This window comes from Muscardinus avellanarius (assembly GCF_963383645.1).
Source record: "Muscardinus avellanarius genome assembly, chromosome: 7".
In the NCBI taxonomy this organism is placed as follows: domain Eukaryota; kingdom Metazoa; phylum Chordata; class Mammalia; order Rodentia; family Gliridae; genus Muscardinus; species Muscardinus avellanarius.
Window position 1 is genome coordinate 37,113,237 of NC_137793.1, and position 25,719 is coordinate 37,138,955.

General features: G+C 41.9%; 1 protein-coding gene across 1 annotated transcript in view; it reads right to left on the reverse strand.

Moving 5' to 3' along the window:
• Nucleotides 1–25,023, reverse strand: part of MEGF10 (multiple EGF like domains 10) — a gene marked incomplete at its 3' end in the record, with an annotated part of 129,003 nt that extends 103,980 nt beyond the window's left edge. Inside the window, exons 1-4 of the mRNA XM_080698495.1 lie at nt 24,892–25,023; nt 24,635–24,756; nt 14,969–15,070; nt 13,166–13,266 (exon numbers count right to left, since the gene is read on the reverse strand). Of these exons, the coding sequence (XP_080554621.1) occupies nt 13,166–13,266; nt 14,969–15,070; nt 24,635–24,756; nt 24,892–24,912 (346 nt within the window). The 5' untranslated portion in view covers nt 24,913–25,023. The remainder of the gene's footprint in view (nt 1–13,165; nt 13,267–14,968; nt 15,071–24,634; nt 24,757–24,891) is intronic.
• Nucleotides 25,024–25,719: the final 696 nt, after the last annotated feature.

Genomic DNA, 25,719 nt, shown 5'->3' on the forward strand with positions numbered 1-25,719 from the left:
TGGAGGGGAGGTCCAGCTGACACTACCCATCAGTGAGGGGACAGTGAAGTGCCATAGCAAAGGTAAAGAAGTACCTGCTACTCCTTTTCAGGGCTTAACAACATCTTCTTTTTCTTGGGTTGTTAAAATAAATGATTGTCCTTGGAAGAAATTAAAGATCCAAAGAGTCTCTAGTAAAATGTAAACTGATAGAAAACAAAACATAATCCCTTAAAGCAATATTATGCAAAATGTAGATTCTGAGGACTATTCGGCATCCTATCAGTTTTATGGGGGGGGGGGGGAGAATTCAATGGCCAAGTAGATGTGCCTTGATAGTAAACATTCTAAAGGCCTTTAATAGGCTAAAGCAATCTTCAAGAAAGGGGATCCAGCCTTATATGGTGACAAATACCTGTAATCCCAGCTACCCAGGAGGCTCAGGCAAGAAGATCACAAGTTTGAGGCCAGCCTCAGCACATTTATTTATCTTGAAAATAAAAAAAATAAAAAGCACTGGAGAAGTAGCTCAGTAATTGAGCACCCCAGGATTTAATCCCCAGTATAAAGAGAGAGAGAGAGAGAGAGAGAGAGAGAGAGAGAGAGAGAGAGAGAGGATGAAGGAAGAAAAAAGAAAGGAGACCCAGCACACGGCACTTCCTCTCCAAAGTCACTGGTAATATGGCAGTGAGTTGTACAGGACAAGCGCTCCACAGCACACGCCCGGGGCACCCAACGATGGGTAATATCCAAGATCCAGCTTCCTGGAAACTTGTGCTCCTCCTGGGATCAACAAGTAGTTTTGATCTCTGGTGGCACATTTCATGACTCTCAATCCCGTGCTAAGCACAAAGAACTTAGTTCCTGTTTTTAAGTTTAAGCATCCAGAGGCTTGGCTGCCACACCCTTAAACTCGCCCTAAAGGCGCTTGCCACCCCGATGTGGCCAGCTGGTCAGGGAGCCCGCCTCGGGGGAAGGCTGGCCTTGCTGACCTAATAAATCTGCTTTCCTCTGTGGAAATTCTCTTAGTGCTCTAGCAGAGTTCCCTCAAGCCTTTTCTTTTAGAATATTTAATCAAGACATAAATACTTTGGAAAGCTAAATATTCCTAAAGCTGAAGGAAAGAATAGTGCCGATTCAGCCTTGAGTGTATTCACGCATCAGTTTCTTGCTCCCCTTGGCATCTCTGTGTGTGGCCCAGATGGATGCCCTAGGTTTACCACCGGATTATCCATAAAAATGCTGGCAGTCGCTCTCCCAGACTAAAGAATGCAAGTCTGTCACCACCTGGTCATGACAATGCTTTGTGGTGGTTCACTTAGCTCAAAATGTGTTTTTTCCATTATTTTTAAATTACCTTGCCCTAAAAAGATTTGAACCATACAGTAAAAATTGCTTCTCAGTTCTAGGCTTTTATATTGGCTATTATCTGTCTCTACAAGGGCATTGCATAAATTATTAAGCCAGTAAAAATTCTACCTGCCCTGCAAAGACTGCAATTTCAGGAACTCGCTTTCCAGAGATAAAGCGAGGATATTTCACTGTTTCCCTTTGCCCTGTCTCCCGGGGACTCAGAAGCCAGGCTTTCTTCAGCATAAAAACAGGCGGCAGAGTGGTTTCCATCTGATTCAACTGAGGCTACCTTGAACTCATACAGGCTTTTAAAAAAGTAAATTCATAGATTCTATTTATAAAATTCTAAGTAGCAAGCAAGCACTGGCAATAGGAAAACAATAAAACATTATTTATTAGATGCTATCTTCACTACTGGCAGAGTCCAACAACCAAAACCAGAGTAAATTTATGTTCCAAACCATGTGTGGGAAAATTGGGATTTCTGCTGGTGCAGTGTGTGGACAAAGGGCCTTTCCCTGGTTTACTGTAGGTTCCTCTGAACCGAGCCGGATTCCATAGCAACAGAGCACAGGGTCCCTATGGAAACGCAAAAAAATCCACCGCTGGTGGCAGGGAGGGCATCACGAGTAGGTATCCTAAGGGACTATCTGACTGTTTTCGGTTCAGGGGCGCTGGCTGGTCCAACAGGATTGTCTCACATTTATCTCCACGCAAAAGGGTCTGCTTAACAGAGTCTATGGACTAAAGTTTTCTGAAAATATTTGACAAAATCACAGCTTTATTTTAAAGGAGCCTGTGAGAAGCAAACCAACCCCCAGCAGAAGGCTCTTGAGGCCTCCTCGCAACCCTCACCTTGCGCCCCAAGCCCAGCAGAGCAGCCCCGTCCTCCCTGAAACAGCCCCCACCGAAGACTGAATCCTCGCAGCCCCAAACACGTGTCTTATCCAGCATTCCAGACACTCTCGGTCCAAAACATATGGGCCCAAAGGTTTTTAGCAGGAAAAGGCCAAAACAACACAAATCCTAGGTAAAGAATGAAGGGAGACCTTACGTCCTCGCTTGGAAGGGCAGGAAGCACCTCAGAGACATTCGTCCCACAGATCGCCCTGCTGGCCAGCTTGCCTGTGCCAATCCTCACTGGGCCCTCCTGTGGCCACAGAGGCAAAGGTGCTGCTGATAATCCTTCTCCACCCCATTCAAACTCTGGACAAGGCCGGACGTGGGGGCACATACTCCTGTAATCCCAGCACTTGGAGGCTGAGAGAGGAGCATCACAGGTTTGAGGCCAGCCTCAGCAATTTATTGAGACCCTCAGCAACTTAGGGTGAACCAGTTTCAAAATAAATAAAAATTTAAAAAGGCTCTGGGTGTAGCTCAGAGGGCCCCGGAATTCAATCTCAGGACCATACCAAAAAAAAAAAAAAAAAAAAGTGGGAACTGTAATATGAATTTGATGAAATTTTCTTGGGGATAGTAATAGGAACAGTATATATGACTTCTCAGTAAATTGACAGAGCTAAGCATAATAGGATCCTCTAGCCGGGTGGACGGTTTAGGAGCCACAGTTGATATCTCCATGGTTCGAGAAGTCCACAGCGCCACAGAACGTCAGGCAGTGAGTTCAGGGGCACACAGGCCACCTTTGCCACTCTGGGTGCCTCTGCTCTTCCTCCCTTCGCCCAGACATGGCCTCTGGCAGCCTCTTCCTAAAGATGGCATTCTCTATCCCCAAAAGGCACATTTTGTTCTGTTTTCTCTGTTCATTTTGTTCATTCTAGTCTAAAATACCTTCATATTCCAATATAAAATAAAAAAATAGAAAAAGATATATGGATACATGGCAAACAGCCTAATGTGGGTCCCCAAAGTGCCGCCTGTGTGGCCGACTGTCTCCTGGAAGAAAAGGCGTCCTGGCGGGCACGCTACAGATGTTTGTAGGCACTCGCCCCAGAGCCTGGGTGTAAGCCCATCGCTTTCCGAAGCATGGCTTTCAAACAGCAGTGGTCATCAGTGGGGCTACTTTTCTTATAAACACCAACCACAGTTTCAGCTTCCTCCATATGTGCCTGCAGCCAGCTCTGTTTTACATAAAGTTGGCCAAGTTAATAATCAGCTGTGAATATTTATTCACTGCCCTGGTAATCAATTGTCACACTCCCCTCTGCTGCAAACAGGAAATCATATACAGTTCAGTGTGTGGGAGTGAAGCCTCGTTATTTACGGTTCTGAAGTTCTCTTAAGGAGTGCCAACGGCAGGCAGGGCACTTCCATGGGAACTCATCGTTCGCCATCAGAGGCCGCCTGCAGGGTGATGGAGTGGGTGACCCAGTCCCCAAACCTCTTCCCTCGGTCTTCCTCACGAGCCATGTAGCCTGAACGCCCCACTGGAGCTTGATTGAACGCTGACTTACCGTCTGACCTCCATCTAACAAAAATAGGGTAACGGACTTAAGTCTGCCCCAAGGGAAGCAATTGTCAGAATGGCCCCCTGCTTCACAACAGCATCCAGCAGGGCATCTGAGGTAAAGAGAATGGGCTGGACCAGAGAAGGACCCTGGCCATCCCCTTTGTCCATTCACGACTCTGCCACAGGCGGCCCGGCTCACAATGATCCGCTTTGTCTTCCGTCAGCCAGAATGAAGCCAAGGACATCCGAGAGAGGATGTCTCTGGGTTCACCGATCCTTCCTGCAGGGGGCAGTCACCAGGCGCCCCCTCTGCTGCCTTTCAAAGTCCCATGCCACCAAATCTACAGGCCATCTCCAACCTGCTGAAAGTCAGGTTCCAAGGATGTGTTTGGAAGTCAGCCATATATACCTCTGAACACGTTTTCCTGGAGTTATAATGTTATAAATAATAGCTAGATTCCCAGGATGGCCTCGAAAGCTCATTTACTCCCAAACATTCCAGAATGAACTACAGCACCTGGGGGATCGGGACTCTCGACTCCTCTCCGAGGGTCAGCATATCTGCACTTCCGTGTGGCCAAGAGCTCCCCTCGCTACCATGGGCTCAGGGATTATTCCTCTCTCCGCAGCAGCACCAAGGTGGGGGGATAGAGACTGCCTGGCTCCCAGGCTCCTCTGGACCTGCGAGCAGCTGAGGTCTGGGGAAGGGCACCCGTGATGTTGCCAAAGGCTAGGGTCTTGGAAAGAACTGGCCCCGGTGCATTTTTTAATCAAGTCCAGTTTCCAAACGGTCTCTTTTACCAGCCCCCAAACCAGTTTATTTCTCTTTGCTTTTCCACTGACTCCTGTTGTTTCTGGAGGACAAAGAATCTCCCTTTGTCTCTCCCCCTGCTTCTGTCCTTTCAGCCAAAATAAAAATGGCTAATAACACACATTGTTGAAGAGGAACAGCATTGTCAGGTGCAGTGGCTATTTCCTGTAATCCCAGTACATGGGAGGCCGAGATAGTAGGATTGCAGGTTGGAGGCTAACCTCAGCAACTTACAGAGGCTCTGTTTCAAAATAAAAATAAAAAGGCTAGAGAAAGAGATTTGAGGGAAAGTGCCCTGGGCTCAATCCCCAGTACAAAGACAGAGAGAGGGAGAGAGGGAGAGAGGGAAAGAGGGAAAGACAGAGAGAAGAAGAAGGAGGAGGAAAAGGAGGAGGAGGAGGAGGAGGAGAAGGAGGAGGAGGAGGAGAAGGAGGAAGAGGAGGAGGAGGAGAGAAGAGAGAGAAAAAGAAACAGCATCACTAATAATTAAGGAAATGCAAAACAAGGCAAGATACTAGTAAATTATTATAGCCTGTTTGGACAGAAATTCAGGTATTCATATCAAACTCATAAACACATGACTAGGATTGTTCTTGTCTCCCAATACCTATCACCTCTTCCCACAGAAATATAATATACAGATGCCCTTGCAGCTTGGTTAGGCATACGACTAGGTCCTGAGCAGTGGGGTATAAGAGGGCAAGGACTGTGGTCATGCTCAGGAACCTTCCTTAGGAAACAACTGAAATTGCTATTTTCCTCTCTCTCCTATTTCTTTCTTCTGCTTTGTGGGACCTAGACTCAAATGTGAAGATAAATAATAGTATATGAAAATAAAGACCACACCTTAGATATGGTGGAGAGAAAGGCAGAAATTGCCTGGGACCCTGAGACTAGCTGATTGGCCCATCTCTGGGCACCTCATAGCCAAGTCAAATCCTCCACTGTTCAACATGCATACCCTTTGCTATGGTATGGGTATAATTTTAATTTGCCCCCCCCAAAAGGAGGCTTGTGTTGAAGGCTTAGTCCCAGTACGGCATTACGGAAGACAGTATGAACCTTTAAGAGGTGGGTTCTAGTGGGAGGTCAATGGTCGTGTGTCCTTGGAAGGGTTTGGGTAAGTCAGCTTGATATTCATGATATAGAATTGCCTGTCATGGGGATCTGAGACAGGAGAATCATATGTTCTAGACCAGCCTCAGCAATTTACAGAGACTCTCAGCAACTTAGTAAAATCCTGTCTCAAAAATAAAACATCAAAATAAACAATTGAGGGTGTAGCTCATGAGTAGAATGTCCCTGAGCTCAATTCCCAGTACCTAAAAAGAAGAAACTTCCATGAAGCTGGGAACAGTGGCACAGAGCTGGACACATTGGCAATCCCACCTATTTGGGAGGCTTAGAAAAGTGGGTAGCAAGTTCGAGACCAGCCTCAGCAACTTAGCAAGACCCTGTCTTAAATAAAATATAAAACAGGTTGGCTAATGTTGGTCAATGGTAGAGTGCCCCGGGGGTTCAGTCCCCAGTAACACACACACACACACACACACACACACACACACACACACCAAAAAAAAAAAATCAATAAATCAATCAGTGAAAAGAAAAAGAGGTGGGAGTGTGCTCAGCAGTAAAACACTTGCCTAACTTGCTTAAGGGCCTGGGTTCAATCCCCAGCACTAGAAAAAACAAACAAATAATTGTGTATTTCTTTTAATTTTATGAATATCTTATGGCTTAAGATTTAAACAACTTTAGAACTAGAGTAGAATAATTCCAGAGTATCTTTAACTAAAATCCAAATACCACAAATACTATTAAAACCAAAACAAGAACCTTCACTTCCAGTTAGTTATTGTACCTGCAAGCCTTTCACAGTTTTCAAAGCACTTTTATGTATCTTATTTGCTTCTAATATCTACCCTATAGGATAAGTAGGTATGAAAACCTCTTACAGATAAGAAAGGTTCATAGAAATCAAATCTACTGAGCAAGAGTATTGTAGCTCAAAAGGTAGCTGTGGGGTTTGAATCTATATTTAATTCAGCTCCTTTCTTCATTCTATGTTGAGAATCTGGAAACTTTTTTTTGTAGTTGAACACCAGAAAAAAGAGGTGAGAAATCTAACAGTTTTCCTATGAAAACTACATGTGGCTATGTGAACTATATTTAGGATGCCTATACGTACATTTGTGGTCAGATAATGAATATGTGGGAAAAGAAGCCTATCTAAAGGCTTCCCAACCAAAGACTTTTTAAACTAGAATGCTTCTGGCTTCCCTCTCTCCTTACTCTAACTATAGTTCCTATATATGTACGAGGATTGATGAATGCAACATAAAGTATTGGTTAGCTTTACACCATCACATGAGGAAAACACAGAAAATACACACAACATGAGCATTTATCATAAAACTGATGTGTATCAATGAAAATGTATCAGAATGCGTTTTAGTTGACATTTAGTTAGATTTTAATCAACCACACTTTTATATGAATCAGTTTGTGACACTAAAAAAAGTTTCTCTTTCCATATATCTGCATATATAGGCACACAAACATATATGTGAACAAACATCTATACACAAATACATGCACATACATACATTAAAACTATTTCATTTCCCTGTGCATTTATTCATTAATACATAAACTTTTCAAAATTAATTGAACACATTTAAATTCTTTCTTAACAAAGATCAGACAAGAATACTAAGTGAAGAGTGAGCAAATTTAGGGTTCAGTTAAATTTATGAGCAGAGTAAAACCTCCTTGAGGAGACACGGGTGTCTTCATGTCAGAGTAAGAAGTTCTTTATGATTTTTTTATAGTACAGGGGGTGGTCAAACCCAAACTTGCTTGGTATGCAAGTGTTCTACCACTCAGTCATAGCCCCAGCCCTCCTCATGGAAAATTTTGCAATCCTTTTTTTTTCTAAACAGAACCTTAGAAAAGGTTTCTACCCTGCTAGTCCACACTCTGTATTGGTTCTTCCAGCCCGGTGACATGTGACCACCTGCTGGACAGGGACCTGCTGCTGCTCCGAGTCTGGTCTGTGGATGAGCAGCTGCTGCACAGCCGGAGAGTTCAATAATAATACAGCATGTGGGCCTGGCCCAGACCACCAGCACCAAAGGCTGCATTTTTTTTTTTTTATTGAACCCAGAGCAGAGGCATTTTACCTCTGAGTTATACCCCAGCCCTATTTTTTTTTAATAGGGTCTCACTAAGTAGCTGAGGCTGGCTGCCAACCTGTGAGCCTCCTGTCTCATCCTCCCAGGTACTGGGATTGCAAGCATGCGCCACCATGCCCGTCCAGAGTCAGCATTTTAACAGCCTCCCTGACTTACTTTCCATATAGACCAGTCAGGGGCAGAGCCAGTCTCTTTGCTATGCTCCGTACACAAGAGAACTAAGAGTTCTCCAAGAACCCCCATAGCTGACAGAGGAAGGGCCATACCAGTGTCCACCAGCCACCTCAGTTGTGCAAGAACACACAACAAGAGCCTCAGCCTGAGACAGTTTCCATGTCGGCCAACAGCAAGCACTAACTCCAGGCAGCCCCAGACCTGAATGTATAAATTAAGAATTTCCAGTGCTCTTCTGAGCAACTGCTCTTATCCCCAGAGCCCTGGGGGTACTAAGAAGGAAGGAGCACCTGCCCAGGCTCCCTCGCTGGATTTCTGAAAAGCAGTTTGGTATCAGGAACCACCATTCTGAAGACTCACCAAGTATACTAATGAGACCTGAGAGCGGTCTCCTGGGCGATGAGACATAATCACCACATGCTTGTGATGTGTTTGCTTAATTTCTTTGAAGTTCCTTATTTTCAGGAGCCTTTAAAAAACCCAATTTCAAAAGAAAGAAATGTTCACTGAATGTAGCTATTTTGAAAGACAGAATTGGAGCTGAGTGGTTGGTGTACGTCTGTAATCCCAGTACTTGGGAGGCTGAGTCAGGAGGATCACAGGCTAAAAAGGGCTGGGGACGTAGCTCAGAGGTAGAATGCCCCTAGGTTCAATCCCCAGTACCAAATAAAAAATTTAAACATGGTGAAGATAGAAATAGTAAGTAAAATTAAATTTCTTGACTGTTTTCCAGTCAAAAACTATAAAATAACATTTTGTAAAAATCTGTGAAGTCGGGCGTGGCAGCACACGCTTGTAATCCCAGTGCTTGGGAGGCTGAGACAGGAGGATCTCACAGATTCAAAGCCAATCTCAGCTACTTAGTGAGGCTCTCAGCAACTTAGTGAGACCCTGTTTCCAAATAAAAGTATAAAAAATAGGTCTGGGAGTATAGCCCAGAGGTAGAAAATCCCCTGGGTTCCACCCCCTGAACCACACAAAAATAATAATAATCTGTGAAGTCTTGTAACTATAATGGAGCTAAGAAACTCTTGACAAAATATGATATGGCCAGGAGTTGGTCATCTGAAGCCCATAAACTATTCTGTCACTTTCATTTCTTTTATTTAGGTGAAGTATCTTATTTTTCCACTGAGAATATGTGCCAGCACTGCCCCTACTAACCACCCAAATGATCAGACTGTTAAGGTCGTAAAGCCTCCGTTTCCTCACCTGTAAAATGGTCAGAATTCTATCTGTCCCATAATGATGTTTTGGGAATTTAGTAGGATGAGCCATGTACCTTGTACGTAGAAAGTACTCAGAAAAGTTCGCTGTTACTTTATTATTGTCCTAGGTACATTTAAGAAGCACTTGGGGCAGCCTCTTTGAAGGCAGAAAGTGTGTCTGGCTCTGATGCCCACGTGCTCTCTAGAGCCAGCCCACTGGTTTTCATGTTGTAGGCACTCAATCAATGCATGTTACATTTGATCAAATTGAATCCACTTGGCAAATCAGGTCTTTCTTATGAAAAAGAGAAGGAAGTGGATTGTTATAAGGAAAAATAAATTATTTTAGTAGAAAAACAGAGTAGAAACCTGCATTGGCCCCGAGCAGGAGATGCACTAAGCTGCGGCGTCCCAGCAGCCTCCCCGGCCTCTACCCATACTCCTTGCAGTTCTGAGACTCCATCACCAAGGTGAGCCTGACTGGGTGCTCCTTGGGGCGGCTCCTTCCCCAGTCACAGCAGTCATCACAGCTGACTCTGAACTGGCAGCCAGTTCTCTAGAAAGGGTCTCTGAGGCCCAGAGAAGATGATTCTGAAGCACACACATCCTAGAAATTTCCTGGTGAAGAGCTAGTTTTGTGCAGTGTTCTGGTCTCTGAAGGTGGGAGGGGTGAGGAGTGGGTGAAAACCAAAGCAGGCAGTGCTAAGGGGTGGGAGCCCCAAGGGCCAGCCAGGCCCCATGGAAGGGGTGGGAGTAGGGCAGGGCAACTGGCAACCTCAAACCAAGTCACCACAGTGTGACCTACTGTGGGGAGGGATGGGAGGATGGGACCCACTCTCCTCAAGGAGCTACATAAAAGGAACTCCTTTCAAACACGGGTAAAAGAAAGCATCCTTTTTTGTGTCTTCCAGGTAAAGTGAATACTAAAAAGTAAACCAAATGAGGACTAAGTCTGTTATCATTCTTTTGTTAGCTGGAGACAGAACAGTGATTGTGTTGTCAGCCTAGCAGCAAAACCCGGTTGAAGTAGAGATTGTGGAAGCAAAACTAGAGTCCTGGGCTCTCTCCTTCTTCTTCATCCACAGGTGCCTCCCTAGAGCTGTAGAGAGCATGGAATAGTTACTTTGAGGCCCCAAGGAAGTAAGAGAAGCAGTCTGTCTCTGGGGTTCAGCAATGAAATCAAGACATCACAGAGAAGAAATGCAAAATACCCTTAAGGAGACCAAAGAGCTCCTGGGCTGGTGAGAGGAGGCAATAAGCTGATTAAACATATCAACACATCTATAGGAAAATGTTTCAGTCTCCAAGGGCAGCTGGTCTGAGAAGACCAAGGAAAAGGAGAATTTTAGAGGTAAGTGCTAAAGGCATCTATGCAAGCAGTCTGGAGGACACCTTGTAACCTGTCCAGTTGAAGGAAAGGTTTATTTATACCAATAAAATTCCAGGTCTAACAGTGCTGGTGGAGTTGCCTAACTTTTGAGAAGGGCTGCACTACTGAATGAAGGAACAGAGGTGAGAGGGGATGGAAGGCCAGGGCCAGGGAACACGGGCACTCTCTCTAACCAACCTTGCTTGGATCCATACTCCCCGCACTAGTTTGCCAGTACAATCTAACTTCCCACGTGGCCTTCAAGAAGAGGAATGGCCAGAGAGAGGCCTGAACCCCTCTCCGAGCTCTGGGCAAGGTAACAAGATAAAACCTTGGCTTTATGGAAAAGTCCTATGGTCTGAACTGTATTGTGGGAGACAGGCATACTCTCTGTGTGTTGACATTTGTACTTGTAAGGTTGAACCTTGGTAAGAGGACCAAAATAATGGCCTCCAAGGCCTCTGGACATAGACCCCCCTGCCAGCCAGGCCCCTCCACTCCCCGCACGCACACCATGCTCAGCAATGCTTTCTTTATAAAGCTTCCCATCAGCCTGGGCCGTTGAGATCAGTTAGTGATAGTCTTTGAGATGTTTGATTTTAAACATGTAATTTTTCTTATTCAGCATAATTATTAATCAAAGACATGCAAATTAAAAAGAAATTAGCAAAGGGAAACAGGCACAGAATACTGCATTCTTATTTACTGCTGCTATGTATGCAAAGTGGAAACACTTTAAAAGTCCTAAAAATATGGACACCTCTCATCCCAGCATATCGGCTTCTAGGAATTTGGGCTTACATAATTAAGGACTTGAACAATTACTTAACCACAATGATTTTGTGGAGTAGTTTATAATAGATATAACTTGGAAATTACATAAATATTCAACTATGGAGATAAGTTAAATAAATATCTATAATACAATAATATGTCCACATGTGATATGTTTAAAAAGGATATTTACTAGTTCAGCCACTATGGAGATCTGTGTGGAGATTCCTTAGAAAACTGGGAATAGATCCACCATATGATCCAGCTCTACCACTCCTGGGTATTTTTCCAAAGGGGTTGAAAACAGAGAACTACAGCAACATATGCATACCTATGTTCATAGCAGCACAATTTGTAATAGCCAAATTTGGAAACAACCTAGGCCCCCATCAACAGATGAATGTTTTGCAAAGTTATGAGAAATACACACAATGGAATTCTATTCAGCTATAAAGAAGAACAAAATCACATCATTCGTAAGAAGATGGAAAGGGCTGGAGAGCATTATGTTAAGTGAGGTCAGCCAAACACAGAAAGAGAAGGGACATATGTTTCCTCTAATATGCCCAAACAAGTGAGCATTGGGGATACCAGAGGGACTCCAGATAATGGAAGGGAAATCTCCGCAAAATTTGAATGGAAAACTAAGAGAGGAAGGAGGCTGAACTTGATTGATGAGCGGCTATTTCCAAATAGGTGTAAAAGTACGAATATAGCAAGGTTAGCCTGGGTATTAAGTATCGGGAGGGGGGAAGGGAAAGAGGGGGGAAAAGGCACCAAATACAGATTAAATGTATAACATTTACTTTCAATAAAATAAATTAATAAAATAAAAAATGAAATATAAATAAATAAATAAAATAACAATTAAAAAGGATATTTACTGACCCAGAAAGCAATTGATTTTTTTTATTTTCTGCTTTTTGTTTAATTACATATTCTGTTTTCCTCATGAACATTTATTATCTTGTTTGGCTCTGCTTCTAAATCAAAGTTGAGGACCTGCCCCTGTCTGCAAGAAGAATAGAATCTAAAAGTGAGAGACTGAGATATGCATTGATCCACATCTCTACCTATGAGACAACAAAGGGGCTTCAAAGAGGCAGAAAGGACTCATTTGAGATGCCCAGCTGAGCAGTGGCCGGTGCTCTGAGCGCCAAACTCTCCAGACATTCCTGCTACCTCCAAATTCCAGCAGGACCTTAATTCTACAGAACCTTGCCTCGGTTCAGAAAGAGGAGGGCCTCTTTACCCTGTGCCGAGCCAAAGTACTGAAGCAAAATAGTCCACAATAATCTTTCTTCACAGTGACCTATGCACAAAAAGAATCTCAACTGCAAACTGCATTCCAAATGGTATTCTAGAATTTTCTAAAGTGTGTCATAAAATAACAGACTTCTCTCAAGACATCTCAGAATGCATTGTTGAGATTGGGAGTGAAGAAAAGAGGGGAAATGACCATAAAAATTATGTTTTCTTTGTGGCTCAAACTTTTTGTCATTTCTGAATGTGAAAACTCCCTTCCACCGATTAAGCCTCATCATTCTCTGCACCAGAAAAGAACTTGCCAGTTTGGCAGACGTTATCCTGGTCAGCAGCAAGAAAGTCTGTTTCCACTGAAACATTTATTGAAGGGCTGCATTTAACATGGCCACATCTGGCCTTGAATCATCTTTCTACAACAGCTGTTTTCTTCTCAAGCAATATTCATTTGGAGATTTTTGATAGGCAAGGGGACAAAGTTAATGCTTTCCTTATTACGCAAGTTGAGAGTGAAAGAGAACGTCCCAAGTTGCCCCATCTCCCCAGGCCTCCATCTCCAATACCATTAAGAGAAGCGAGTGCTGAGAAAAAACGAGAGCATCTCAGAGAGGTGGAAGTCTTACTTACGGACACACATGTCTCTGCTTTCATAAAATCCAGGACAACACTGGGATTTGCGCCTGTACATAGTTTTTTCCCCATGTCGGTAGGCTGTTCGATAACTGATTCTATACAAAGGGAAAAACACATTATTAGTTACATAATAGTAATAATAATAATATAATTTTGATTTGATAAAAGAGCTGTTAACTATAATAAAGGTATATAAAGCAAAATACTTTAAAATAATTAAGATGGCACATGCCTGTAATCCAAGTACTTGGCAGGATGAGACAGGAGGATTGCAGGTTTGAGGACAGCCTCAGCAATATAACAAGACTCTCAGAGTCCTAGTGAGACCCTGTTTCCAAACGAAAAATAAGAAATAAAATAGAATTGGGATTGTAGTTCACAGGTAAAATATCCCTAGGTTCGATCCCCAGTACCACAAAATAATAATAATAACAACAACAATAATAATAATGATGAAGAAACATGGAATATATTTCTTAACCAATATTACGCTAAGTTTTAGCAATTTGCTGTGAAGAATATATTGAGGTCCTCATTTGTCAACCTACACTCTATTTCAAAGGATCAGAAATTTCATTGATTTCCCTAGTTCATTTATATTGACATAACCTCAAAAGTACTGATCAATTTCATATATAATACCTATTTAAGCATCATTCACTTATATATATTTTAAAGAGATAATTTCTTTAAAAATCTCCATATAGTTGCATTGCACTTTAAAATGGGAATCTACAAGATGCAGCTCTATTTAGCTAAAGCGTCCTCCACTCACAGATTCACGTATATACATGTCTTTCAAACACTTCCTACACTCCGAGCACTGAGGAAACAGCAGTGAGCAAAACAATGTAAACTCCATGCTCCCCAAAAGCCAGCATTTTGCTAGGAAGACAGATGCAGGAGACTTTGTTGAATAAAGATACATATTAAATAAATAAGTCATAAAACAGCTAGTAATGATGACATACTATGAATAAAAGTAAAGGCTGAAATAGAACGGGACAGGGAAAGTGCCAGGTTGCAGAGTGTCAAGGACGGCTTGTGGGAAGGATGACAAAGTGCAGTACTAACCAGCAGGTGCCATACTCAACCCATAACTCAGCTGCTGTAAATATTTTACTAACAAAAGGAGGGGAGAAGGGCTCCCTTCCTTATAAACCCTAATAATAACATCGAATAACATTTTGGGTTTTTTTCCCTACGTTTCCATATCTAAGGGTCAGATTTAAATGTAAATTGTGGCAGATGTTCAACCAGAAAGAAACTCCAAGACACGTGTTTCCTGCTATCTGTTGAGATCTGTATTTATTTATTTATTTATTTATTTATTTATTTTTGGTGGTACTGGGGTTCCTAGAAGACCTTCTATCTCCGGGCTACACTCCCAGACCTATTTTTTATATTTTTATTTGGAAACAGGGTGGCTTCGAACCTGCACAATCCTCCTGTCTCCGCCTCCCAAGCGCGGGGATTACAAGCGTGCGCCACCACGCCCGGCCTTGAGATCTGTATTTAAGAGTGCCCCTCAAGTCATGCCCAAGTCAGATGAGTTCCTGCTCAGAGCCGTGGTGAACAGCAGGCATTTCCTCTGTGTTTAGACTGGACGCTCCCACAGGGCAGGGACTACCTCTCTTGCTTCTCTGTCCCCCTGTGATCAGGTGAGGCTGGGCAGCAGCAAGCCCTCCGTAGCCATTCCCTGAATGCTTGGGTGCACATTCTCCAGTAATTGGTAGCTTTGATTCTATCAGACTCCATTCCCAGGTAGCCAAACTCATGAACACATCAGCTTGTTACCTGTGTCGGGTGCATTTAAACCAGTTCAGGATGTCCGTGCAGCTGGTGTAATAAACCTGATCAAAGGGGTGTGGGTATGACTCTTGCACAGTCACAGAGTAACTGGAAAAGAAAGAAAAATTAGGAATCAGCATTTCTCCTTTTATATTAACGCTGTAATCCACACTAGATACACCTGCAGGCTAAATTATCTCCATTTGCAACCACATGTTGTCTTTGAACAAAGAATCTCCATATTTTCCTAGTTTTTATTTGAACTAGAATCCCCCAAAGACCTGTTAACAGTATATTTAAATGGTAAGGGCTTATGTTGTAAATTTCAAAGAAAATCTTCTTTCACGGTTCAATATAAACCTTAATATTCCCCAATTTTAAAATGTCACTGTATCTTTTGTGTATTTAATTCCCTCCCTTCATCCCGGGGCTCCAGAGAAAGCAAAAACCTGTCAGCAAAGGTTTCATTCTACATCTGCACACAAACAAGAAAGTTGATCAGCAAAGAGCCAACTGAAGTATTCCTAACAGGGTACATGTTGTTGCAGAAAGAACATATTTCTCTGGTAGGAATTTGGGATAATTTGCTTTTATGTTCCTTTCCTATCATTACTTCTCAAGCAATGGAAGGATATATACAACATCTAAACAAAAACTACAAAAAAGTCTTTAGAATCAGTTCTAAACATATGTCTAAAACAATTAGCCAGAAATAATCATACCGACAGCTTGTAGTTACTTAAACATTCCATTTTCCAATATATTTTCACTAACAGCTCCTTGTTAGCAAAAAAAAAAAAAAAAAGAAAGAAATACAGTCCTGTCAGCCCGAGAAAGTAGGTGGAAAACATCCATGAAATATAAAGAACATCCAATTCTCAATTCCATATTTCATAATTTTAAATAGTGTATTACATGCTCAAAAGCTTAGGAAAGGAACTGCCTGCAAGTAAATCCAGAGAATTTTCTTTTGTAGACAATTTACTCTATTTGCTTTAAGTCTCTTAAAGATTTCCACTAAAATCTCCACACTAAGGAAATAGGCCATAATCACTGACTCGTAGCAAATCAATAACCCAACTTCATTAACGGGAGCTCTCAACTAGAGCAGGAAAGAAGGGGATGAGGTGGAGAGTTTAGCATGAAGGATTTGGGTTAGACATAGAGAAGACTTGAAAAGCTCTGGGGCGGAGGCCTCACAAGGTTTGTTTTTATTGTTTCCGCAGGTGGTTTCTGGTAGTTATTATATAGTCAGGCTTCCGCAGGAAGTATAGGAAAGAATCATATTATTCACATTTTTGTGTTTCATTCTTTAAGGTATTTGCAATTCAATTTCTAGGTATATTGAGAGATCATCCATAAATGTTAAGCAGAAGAAAGAGTCCCTATTAATATTACTGCAGTACTACGCTAGAAGGTTCTTTTTTAAAATTTTTTATTTATATGTGGAACATATTGAAAATGGTATACATTTAGACTGAGCTTGGTGCCCTCTCCCCCCTCCCATCTCATAACAATGTGTCCAGGTTAATCATGCTATATTCATACTTTTACACATATTCAGATGTAGCTCCTCCATTAACCAACCTCAGCCTTCTTCCTCTCCTCTCCTTCCATTCTAGCTTTGCTGAGATTTCCCCTCCATTACCAGGAGTCCCTCTGGTATCCCCAGTGCTCCCTAGTTTGGGCATATTAGAGAAAACATATGTCCCTTCTCTTTCTGCACCTGGCTGATCTCACTTAACATAATGTTCTCTAGATCTTTTCATCTTCTTGCAAGTGGCATGATTTTGTTCTTCTTTATAGCTGAATAGAATTCCATTGTGTGTATTTCCCATAATTTTGCAATCCATTCATCTGTTGATGGAGACCTAGACTGGTTCATAGTAGTAAAAACAGCATGGTACTGGCACAACAACAGGCATACTGACCAGTGGAACAGAATAGAAGATGCAGAAACACACCCACATACCTATAGTCAATCTTTGACAAAGGGGCCAAACTCATATGCTGGAGAAAAGACAGCCTTTTCAACAAATGGTGCTGGGAGAACTGGCTATCCATTTATAGAAAAATAGAACAAAATCCTTACCTCTCACCATGAACAGGAATCAACTCGAGATGGATCAAAGACTTAGAAATTAGACCAGAGACTGTGAAGTTATTAGAGGAGGGCATAGGCTCAACGCTACAATATATAGGCACAGGCAGTAACTTTCTCAACAAGATCTCCAAAGCACAGGAAATTAAAGCAAGAATTAACAAGTGGGATGACATCAAACTAAAAAGTTTCTTCTCATCAAAGGAAACCACCAAGAACCTAAAGAGGAAGCCTACAGAATGGGAGAAGATCTTTACCAGCCACCACTCTCTGATAGAAGGCTAATATCCAGAATATACAAAGAGCTCAAAAGACTCTACACTAGCAAAACAAACAACCCAATCAAGAAATGGGCAACTGAGATGAATAGACACTTCACAAAAGAAGAGATACAAATGGCCAATAAATGCACTAAAAGGTTCTAATCTGAGCTGACACTGAGAAACTGGGTGACTTCCATCAATACCCTGAGTCATGAGAATCTCATCTTAAAGTAAGAAGGTCAGAGATAGTGTTGAAGATCCTTCCCTTTGGTATCCTTTCTGTTCTAACATGGACTTTAGATAACTTTCTACCCCAGGAGAAGATGCTTGTTGCTACCTGTCCATGGGTTCACCTGTGAGTAGACTGCACATCTGCCTGCCCACTATGATAAAGCTCCTTCTGGGTAAACCAAAAGGCCTCTGCTAAAACATGAATGCTCTTGAATGCTCTGTCACAGTAAGCTCTTGATGTTTTCTTCTGGTCCCTAGTAGCCTCATGAGGCGCATCCTGGTGTGATTCTAAGGCTTGCATGTCATTATTTTTTCCTTCCTTGCCAGCTTTGTAAATAACGGAATCTGGCAGCTACTGCATTATATCTCTGTTCCATTTCTAGTGGAGAGTAAAGGGAGTGGAGGTTCTCAATATGTGGACCTGCTTGCTGTATGGGTACAATCCTATGTCTCCAACAACAGCAACAAAAAGACAGCTGCTTCCCATGTGCTATAAGGAGTGAAAAAGAAACCACTCTAACTTAAAGCCAGGTGGGCAGAAATTCTTATTCTACCAGGCTGTCCAGGACAAATTTAGTTAAAATAAATTAGTCTACTGGAACTATATATGATATGGGGCTCCCAGAAAACTTCAAAGGTTGTGTTATAATGTTTAGGTCCATACGCTTTGGAACGCAAAGGTGATCATCAACAAATGCACGGTGGCCACTTGGATCTGAGATGGGTGGGGGAATTGATTCCATAACCAAACATAAAAATGCTTTCAATAATTTCTGGCAACCCGGAAGATTCCTTAAATAAGAGGAAATGTTAAAGTACATGAATTTCTTCTTCTTATCATTTGTGCTCACCAGTAGCATACATTTTACAGGATGCTTCTCAGGTTTAGGACTTCAAAAATCTCTTCTCTATAAGAGCTATCAAGGTTCTTAGCATCCCAATTCAACAAACACTTATTGGGCAACTTCTGTGCAGTCCCTGACCTCAGGAAGCTCTCACTCTGAGAGAGGGCAACACAGAAATGTTATATATAACGTGATATGGCTTTCATGGAGAAATATAGTTTAGGAAAGATAAAAATATAAAATTTATTATGTTTTAAGCACTTTCCCTCAAATTTGACTCTTCTTATTAAAACTATATTCACACTAAAGCCTAATCTGGATGCTAGGCATGGTGGCTCACGCTTGTAATCCCAACATTTGGGAAGCTGAGACAGGAGGATTGTGGTTCAAGGACAGCCTCAGCTACTTAGTGAGGCCCTTTGCAACTCACTGAGACCCTGTTTCAAAATAAAGAGTAAAAAATAGGGCTGGGAGTGTAGCTCGAAGGTAGAATGCCCCTGGGTTCCATCCCCAGTACCACACACACACACACACACACACACACACACACACACACACCAAAAAAAAAAAATCTGGGACTGACTGAATATAAAGTATACATTGATATATTTATTTTCTTTTCTGTTTAATCTTCTCTCTCTCTCTCTCTCTCTCTCTCTCTCTCTCTCTCTCTCTCTCCCTCCCTCCCTCCCTCCCTCCCTCCCTCTCTCCATTCTTACTCTCCGTTCTTAAAGGTATTATGAATCACGCTGTAAAATTTGGAAAACAAATTTTTATGAGAGAGAAAATACTATAAATTTTGCATAATCCCCAATAGTATCTTGCTGCACTCCACAGTCTTTGGGGCCTTACAGTTTTTAATTGGAGGGTTCTTTACAATTTTTGTAGTGTAATCATACCACACATATACTTTTGAAACTTGGCTATATCATAAGCACTTTTTCATGTTAGTAAATAATCTTCAAATTATGGCTGCCATACATTCTGTAAGTAGCCTAATTTGCCCAATATCCACCTGTGGCTAGACAATTAAGTTGTCACTTTCCCAGGGCTAGCTCACTGGAAGCCACATGCTTGCGTCATGAGGGGAAATGTCTCCATGCTGGTGCTGCCTCCTCTGCTCTCCACCACTGCAGCTGTGGCCAGTGCCCGGCTGCTGTTAGGACGTAATTAGCCACCCTGCAAACAGTCCAGACCCACATCCATCTGCAGCTGCCCCACAAGCCACAGAGAGGGAGGCATCTTCTCCATGGTCCTGTCCAGTCCGGTTTTCATCACCAGTGAGTAACACTGAGCTCTCAGCGGTAGTGTGAGTCAGCCTACTATCAGCAGGAGCACCAGGATCCCGGACACCATCCTGCCCCTCGGAAGTAGACAGTGAGTGGCAAATTGTGGTCTCTCAGGAATCTGATCCCAATTCAGCACTATTTTCAGCACTGGGATGCAAAACCCCTTATTTCCTGCTTGTTTGTTTAATCTCCTCAAACACCCTGAAAACATACCATCATCGTGATTTTAACCTATTTAGTATTTTCCGGGGAGAAACCCCAGCAAGATTTAATTTAAGGTCAAAGAGCAGGGGTTGAGGGAGAGCCATCATCACTTGGACACATTCCAAAGTGGTTAATTACATTTTATCTGCCTAAATTATCTTGTTACCTTAATCAGATATGGTAATAATCATCACCTATTGCAGCTCACTTCAGGACTGCCAATCCAATTACTACCACTTCTGTATGAGTAACTGAGGGTTTGGGCAGAGTGGTTTCTCTTCTTTTGTGGCTTCCTCAGAAGAATCCCCTCTACATGGGAAAGCTCAAGTGCCCAGAATAGAGAAAGGGAATGAGAGAGAAGCAAGGATACAAAGATTTGTTCATTTTCCAAAAGGAGCTTGTGTGGAATTCCTTCAATTACAAAAAAAACAAAAACAAAAACAAAAAACCCTGCACATTTGTAATGATTTAACTTTCTTTCATTTCATTTTATGTACAATTTCTTGGAATCCCAGCCGCTGCCCTAAAATGAGGCACAACTTTATTTGAAAATGAATATTCAGATATCAGCAGGGGTGCAGCTAGAGGGCACTGACAGAAGTATTTTTGTTTGGTGCTTCTCAAACTTGAATGTGCAGACAGATCCCCAGGGGATCTTGTTGCAATGCAGATTCTTACTAAGTAGGGCAGGAAAGGACCAAAGAGTACATCCACCTCTCATGGGCTGGAGACTCAGCCCCAGGCTCCAGGTGATTCCGTGACTCTGAACTATGAGGTATAGATTATTTGGTATAAGGACAGCCCACAGTGAGCCCTACTGTTATGGTCAGATGCAGAATGTCCCCTGAAGAGCGCAGGGTTGACAGAGTTAAGTCATGAGGATTGTGATCTCATCAGTACTTAAATCCATTGTAACAGATTTACTGGGTGGTACCCTAAGCAGGTAGGATGGGCTGGAGAAGGTGGGTTCCTGGGAGATTGTGTTTGTGCCTTTTAATCCCCTTTTACTCTCTCTCTCTCTCTCTCTCTCTCTCTCTCTCTCTCTCTCTCTCTCTCCCTCCCTCCCTCCCTCCCCTCCCCCCTCCCCTCCCCTCCCCTCCCCTTCTCTCTCTCTCTCTCTCTCTCTCTCTCCCTCCCTCCCCTCCCCTCCCCTCCCCTCCCCTCCCCTTCTCTCTCTCTCTCTCTCTCTCCCTCCCTCCCTCCTTCTGGTCTCCGTGAGGTGTGAGTGAAGCTTTGCATGCTCACTCTTTCAGCTTCCTGCTGCCATGCCCCTGAGCTTCAGACCCTGGCCTCACATAAACTGAACCAAGAATCTCCAGAAAACTGTGAGCAAATGAATCTTCCTCTAAGCTGTATGAGCAGTCGTTTTGGATTGAGTACTGAGAATGTTGACTGAGGGACCTCTGTAAGCCTACTACCAAGAATTAGGTTCTTGGAGCTAATCTTCCTCTCCTCATTTTATTTCAAGTTCATTTCAGTTTTGAAAATATAAAACCTATCACCTGTGCCCTTATTTGATCATTTTAATTTATCTTGCCATACCTTTCCCATTCTTCTGCAAAAAAAAAAAAAAAAAAATCTGCTTTCTTTGACCTTTTCTCTAGGAAATAGCCTTGAGACAGAAAAGTCACCAATAAGATGACTGCAGCTGGCAATCCTTCTTTCTAGCAGCACACAAAAAAGAATAATTTCCTTATTTGTGCCCACTCAATTTTCCTCCCCTTCGTGAGTATTCAGGGCTTACTTATGCACTTACTTGTGCATCTGGGATTTTGTGAGGTTTAGATACCTGTGCCTCTGGTCAGTCTCTCTCATCTCCACCCCTCCCCAAGGATGTCCATATTTGGTCAGTTCATTCACTATCAGGAGGAGGGTTTATTCATTCAACAATTACATGCAAGGTAGTGTTACAGAGAGGAGGTCTCATCCCTGGTGAGAGAGCAGTATGTGTTGGTAGCTTTGGCCAAATGTTGAACAAAGAATCAGAAAAAATGTCTATACTCACAAGCAGATGCTAGATTATTTAAAGCCTTGTGTATTATTTGCTTCAGAAAGTTGATCAGTTCAAATCTCATCATACTGGCTACTCCCAAGTCTACAGTTCCAGGCACTTCCATACCCATGTTTCAAACTAATTTTATGAACAAAGCACAGAAAAACCACACTAACTCTCTCCCCTCTCGAACCAACTGTACTTCTATTTTCCCATAGTGCAATGCTACTTCTGTTTTTTCTCACAGCAGGTTCTAAAGCCCAGCACATCCTTTAGTCAATGTATCATTAAGATCTGTTGATTCTTTCTTTCTTTCTTTCTTTCTTTCTTTCTTTCTTTCTTTCTTTCTTTCTTTCTTTCTTATTTTTTGCGGTACTGGGGATGGAACCCAGGAGCATTGTACCTCCAAGCTACACCCCCAGCCCTATATTTTAGTCTTTTTTTTTTAAATCAGGGTCTCACTGAGTTGTGAAGGGCCTTACTAAGTAAATGAGGCTGTTCTCAAACCGTGATCCTTCAGTCTCCGCCTCCCAAATGCTGGGATTACAAGCAGGCATCACGATGCCCAGCCTAAAATCTGTTGATTCTTATTTGAGAGTATCTCACAAACTTGACTTTTTGCCATTCCAAAGCTGTCATCCTCTAGGAAATGTAACCACTGATGGCTTTCCTTCTTTTAAATTTAATATGCAATCACTCATGTATTCATAGACTACTTTCTATTTAACAAATATTTATTATATACTTTGTTAATGCAATGTTTCAGGAGAGGTGTTGTAAAGATTATAAAGATAACAATAGGTGGTTTCTCTCTATAAATTCCATGTAATTTAGTTAATATAGCACCTCTCAGGAGAGGTGCTATAAAGATTATAAAGATAATAGGTGGTTCCTCTCTATAAATTCCATGTAATTTAGTTTATATTTTAAATTTTATTATCTCTATAACTTAAAGTTTAATACTAGCATATAACTTCATTAATTGATCAAGTAACTATGTTTTTGTTGCCCTGACTGAAATACTGCCAATGAGATGCAGACTAGTCATCACTCAAAAAATAATGCTATGAGGAAGGAGCCAACATGTCCTTAGAATAATACAAACACTGTGTCAAAGGGCCTCTAGACTTTGTGTGCTATATGACAGGGGACAGTGGTTACCAGAACGTGTACTATGGTTTAATAATCATGGTACCCAGGGTGGTACAAAAAGGAGACCAGGAGTATGATAGAATTGTTCTTACATCTGTTAAAAATATGTATCTCAGCCAGATGTGGTGGCACATGCTAGTAATCCCAGTATTTGGGAGGCTGAGACAGGAGTATCACAGGTTCCTGGCTAGCCTCAGCTACTTAGTGAAGCCTTCTACAACTTAGTGAGACCCTGTTTCAAAATAAAAAATAAAATGGGGCCAGGGGTGTAGCACGGAGGTAGAATGCCCTTGGGTTCAATCCCCAGTACTGCCAAAAAAAAAAAAATATATATATATATATATATATATATATATACACACACACACACACACACACACACACACATACACACACACATACATATTTACTTACATTATATATATATATATATATATATATATATATATATATACTTTCTATGTGTTTGAAATGTTGCATTCATGCTGTTATTTTTGGATATAGATAATTTTTTAGGAATACAAGTAGCCCAGCAGAGACTGGCATGGCAGTGCAGGCTTATAATCCCATTATTTGAGATGCTGAGACAGGAGGATTGAAAATTCAGTCAGTCTTGGCTACTTAGTGAGGCTTTCCACAACTTAGTGAGACCCTGTTTCAAAATAAAGAATAATAAATAGGGCTGGGGGTGTAGCTCGAAGGTAGAATGCCCCTTGGTTCCATCCCTATTACTGCAAAAACAAAACAAAACAAAAAAGTAGCTCAGCAGAGCAGAGATTTTATTTGTACTGTGCTATCACTAGACATGTTTGTGTTATTTTTGTCTTCCCAAAGGGACTCTAAGATCCCTGAGAACGACCTACTGTTTTGCATTTTTTCTGTATTTCCTACTGCGGTTGCCCAGATCTGGACACTATACCATTTGCCTTCACATAACATATCCAATTCTAGCCCCCTCCCCAACACTGTCTTTGACTTGTCTTGTGGGGCACAGTTCTCTGTGGTCCACAAGGCTCTTTTAAGACTTTTAAGCTACCTACAATCGTAGACCCCTCACAATCACTGCTACCACTCATCTTCAGTTCTTCAAGAACATTTTCAGGGACACCACCTCAACCAAGCCTTGCCCGTTCCTCCAAAAATTAGGTCTCTCTTTTCAGGCCACCTGTAGTACCATATATTATTTTTTATCCCAGACAATGCTTTAGTCTATTATTCCCTGCCCCGCTCTCCCTACCGCTCACTTACTGTTTCCAGACATAGGTACAGCTCTCCAGAATTCCTGCAAACAGATCCTGAGTAGAGACAAGACCTTAGGGACTTCATTCTAATTGAGCTATTAATGTTTTCCCCGAATCTTATAATTGCACCTTTGTTAGAACCAGATAGATCACTATTTTCATACAGTATATACTCTATAAGACCCAAATGAGGAATGTCATTCAAATTATTAATAAACTTAATGATTTTTACAGAAAAGCAATTTCACAATCTACTCTTGAATCCTAATTTCATACATCAGATTGATGGTGATACTGTATAAAATAATGTATGGGCTATTATGCCTTGAGCTGCTTGCTATTAGAGTGACTACCTTTCCCAGTGGCTGCACACGTTAGGGTCTTCAAGATTCAGAGCCGATGTTGTCCCAATCCAACAGCATAACAGTAAGCAGATAAAGCCCAGGCATGAGCTCAAAGAAATAACCATTTTCCCCTGAAGAATAACCTGCAAGAAAAAAAAAATGAGGTGCATTAAAATCACCCAAACAAAATTCTTTTCAGTGTAGCAATCGCTCAGTACCCCTCGTCACTAAGGCTGAAACATGCATAATAAACCATGTATTTAAATAGCCGGGGTGCCAGATTTCATGGTTCAGGAGAGAGAGGTGTTTCATATGTTGTGTAGAGTGCCTACCATTTTGTAAATTACTGAAATGTGCAAATCATCATTAATTGCCACCACAACAAAAGCTCTTCTCATCCATGCCAGCCAACATTAAAAGAATCCACCAGAATGACTCAGAGCAACACAGGCTTCCAGATTCTTTCACCAGGCAGATTTCCTTCTGGAAGAAGGGGGCCCACAGAGGAATCTGGCCTCATTTGTCCCGAAGCATAAATGATGAACAGAAGCTCCTTTGACTCTAGAGAGGGGCACCTCAGACTCAAGCTGAGATTCATTCAGTAATTCATTCAATACCCCATCCTAGGTACCATGAAAAGCTAGATAGGAAATAGATATCTGAGATACCTGTGTCTGAAATACATATCCCCTCCCTGCCCTTTAAGATGTTTATGGTTTTTTGAGTATGCACAAATTTCTTAAATGCAGTACTTTAGTTTCTCTATCTTTGAAATAGAAACTATCTCACAGTGGTTTCTAAAAAAAAAAAAAAAAAAAGATGTAAAAGAAAGTGTAAAAAACTGTTTAGAGGTCAGTGTAGGAAAAAAATAAAGCTAAGTACCATAATGGGAAAACAAAAAACAATATATAAGAAGCCTGGAAAACAGGCAGGCTGGCAAAAGAGACAGAAGAGGGAGAATGATCCAGGCAGAGAGGTCCGGAGACAAGGGAGGGTCCAGTATATTTAGGGAGCTCAAAATAACTCCTGGTAAGAGAAAGGACAGCTGGAGAAAGAGACTGGATGCATATTGCAGTAGGATCTGCAAACCATTG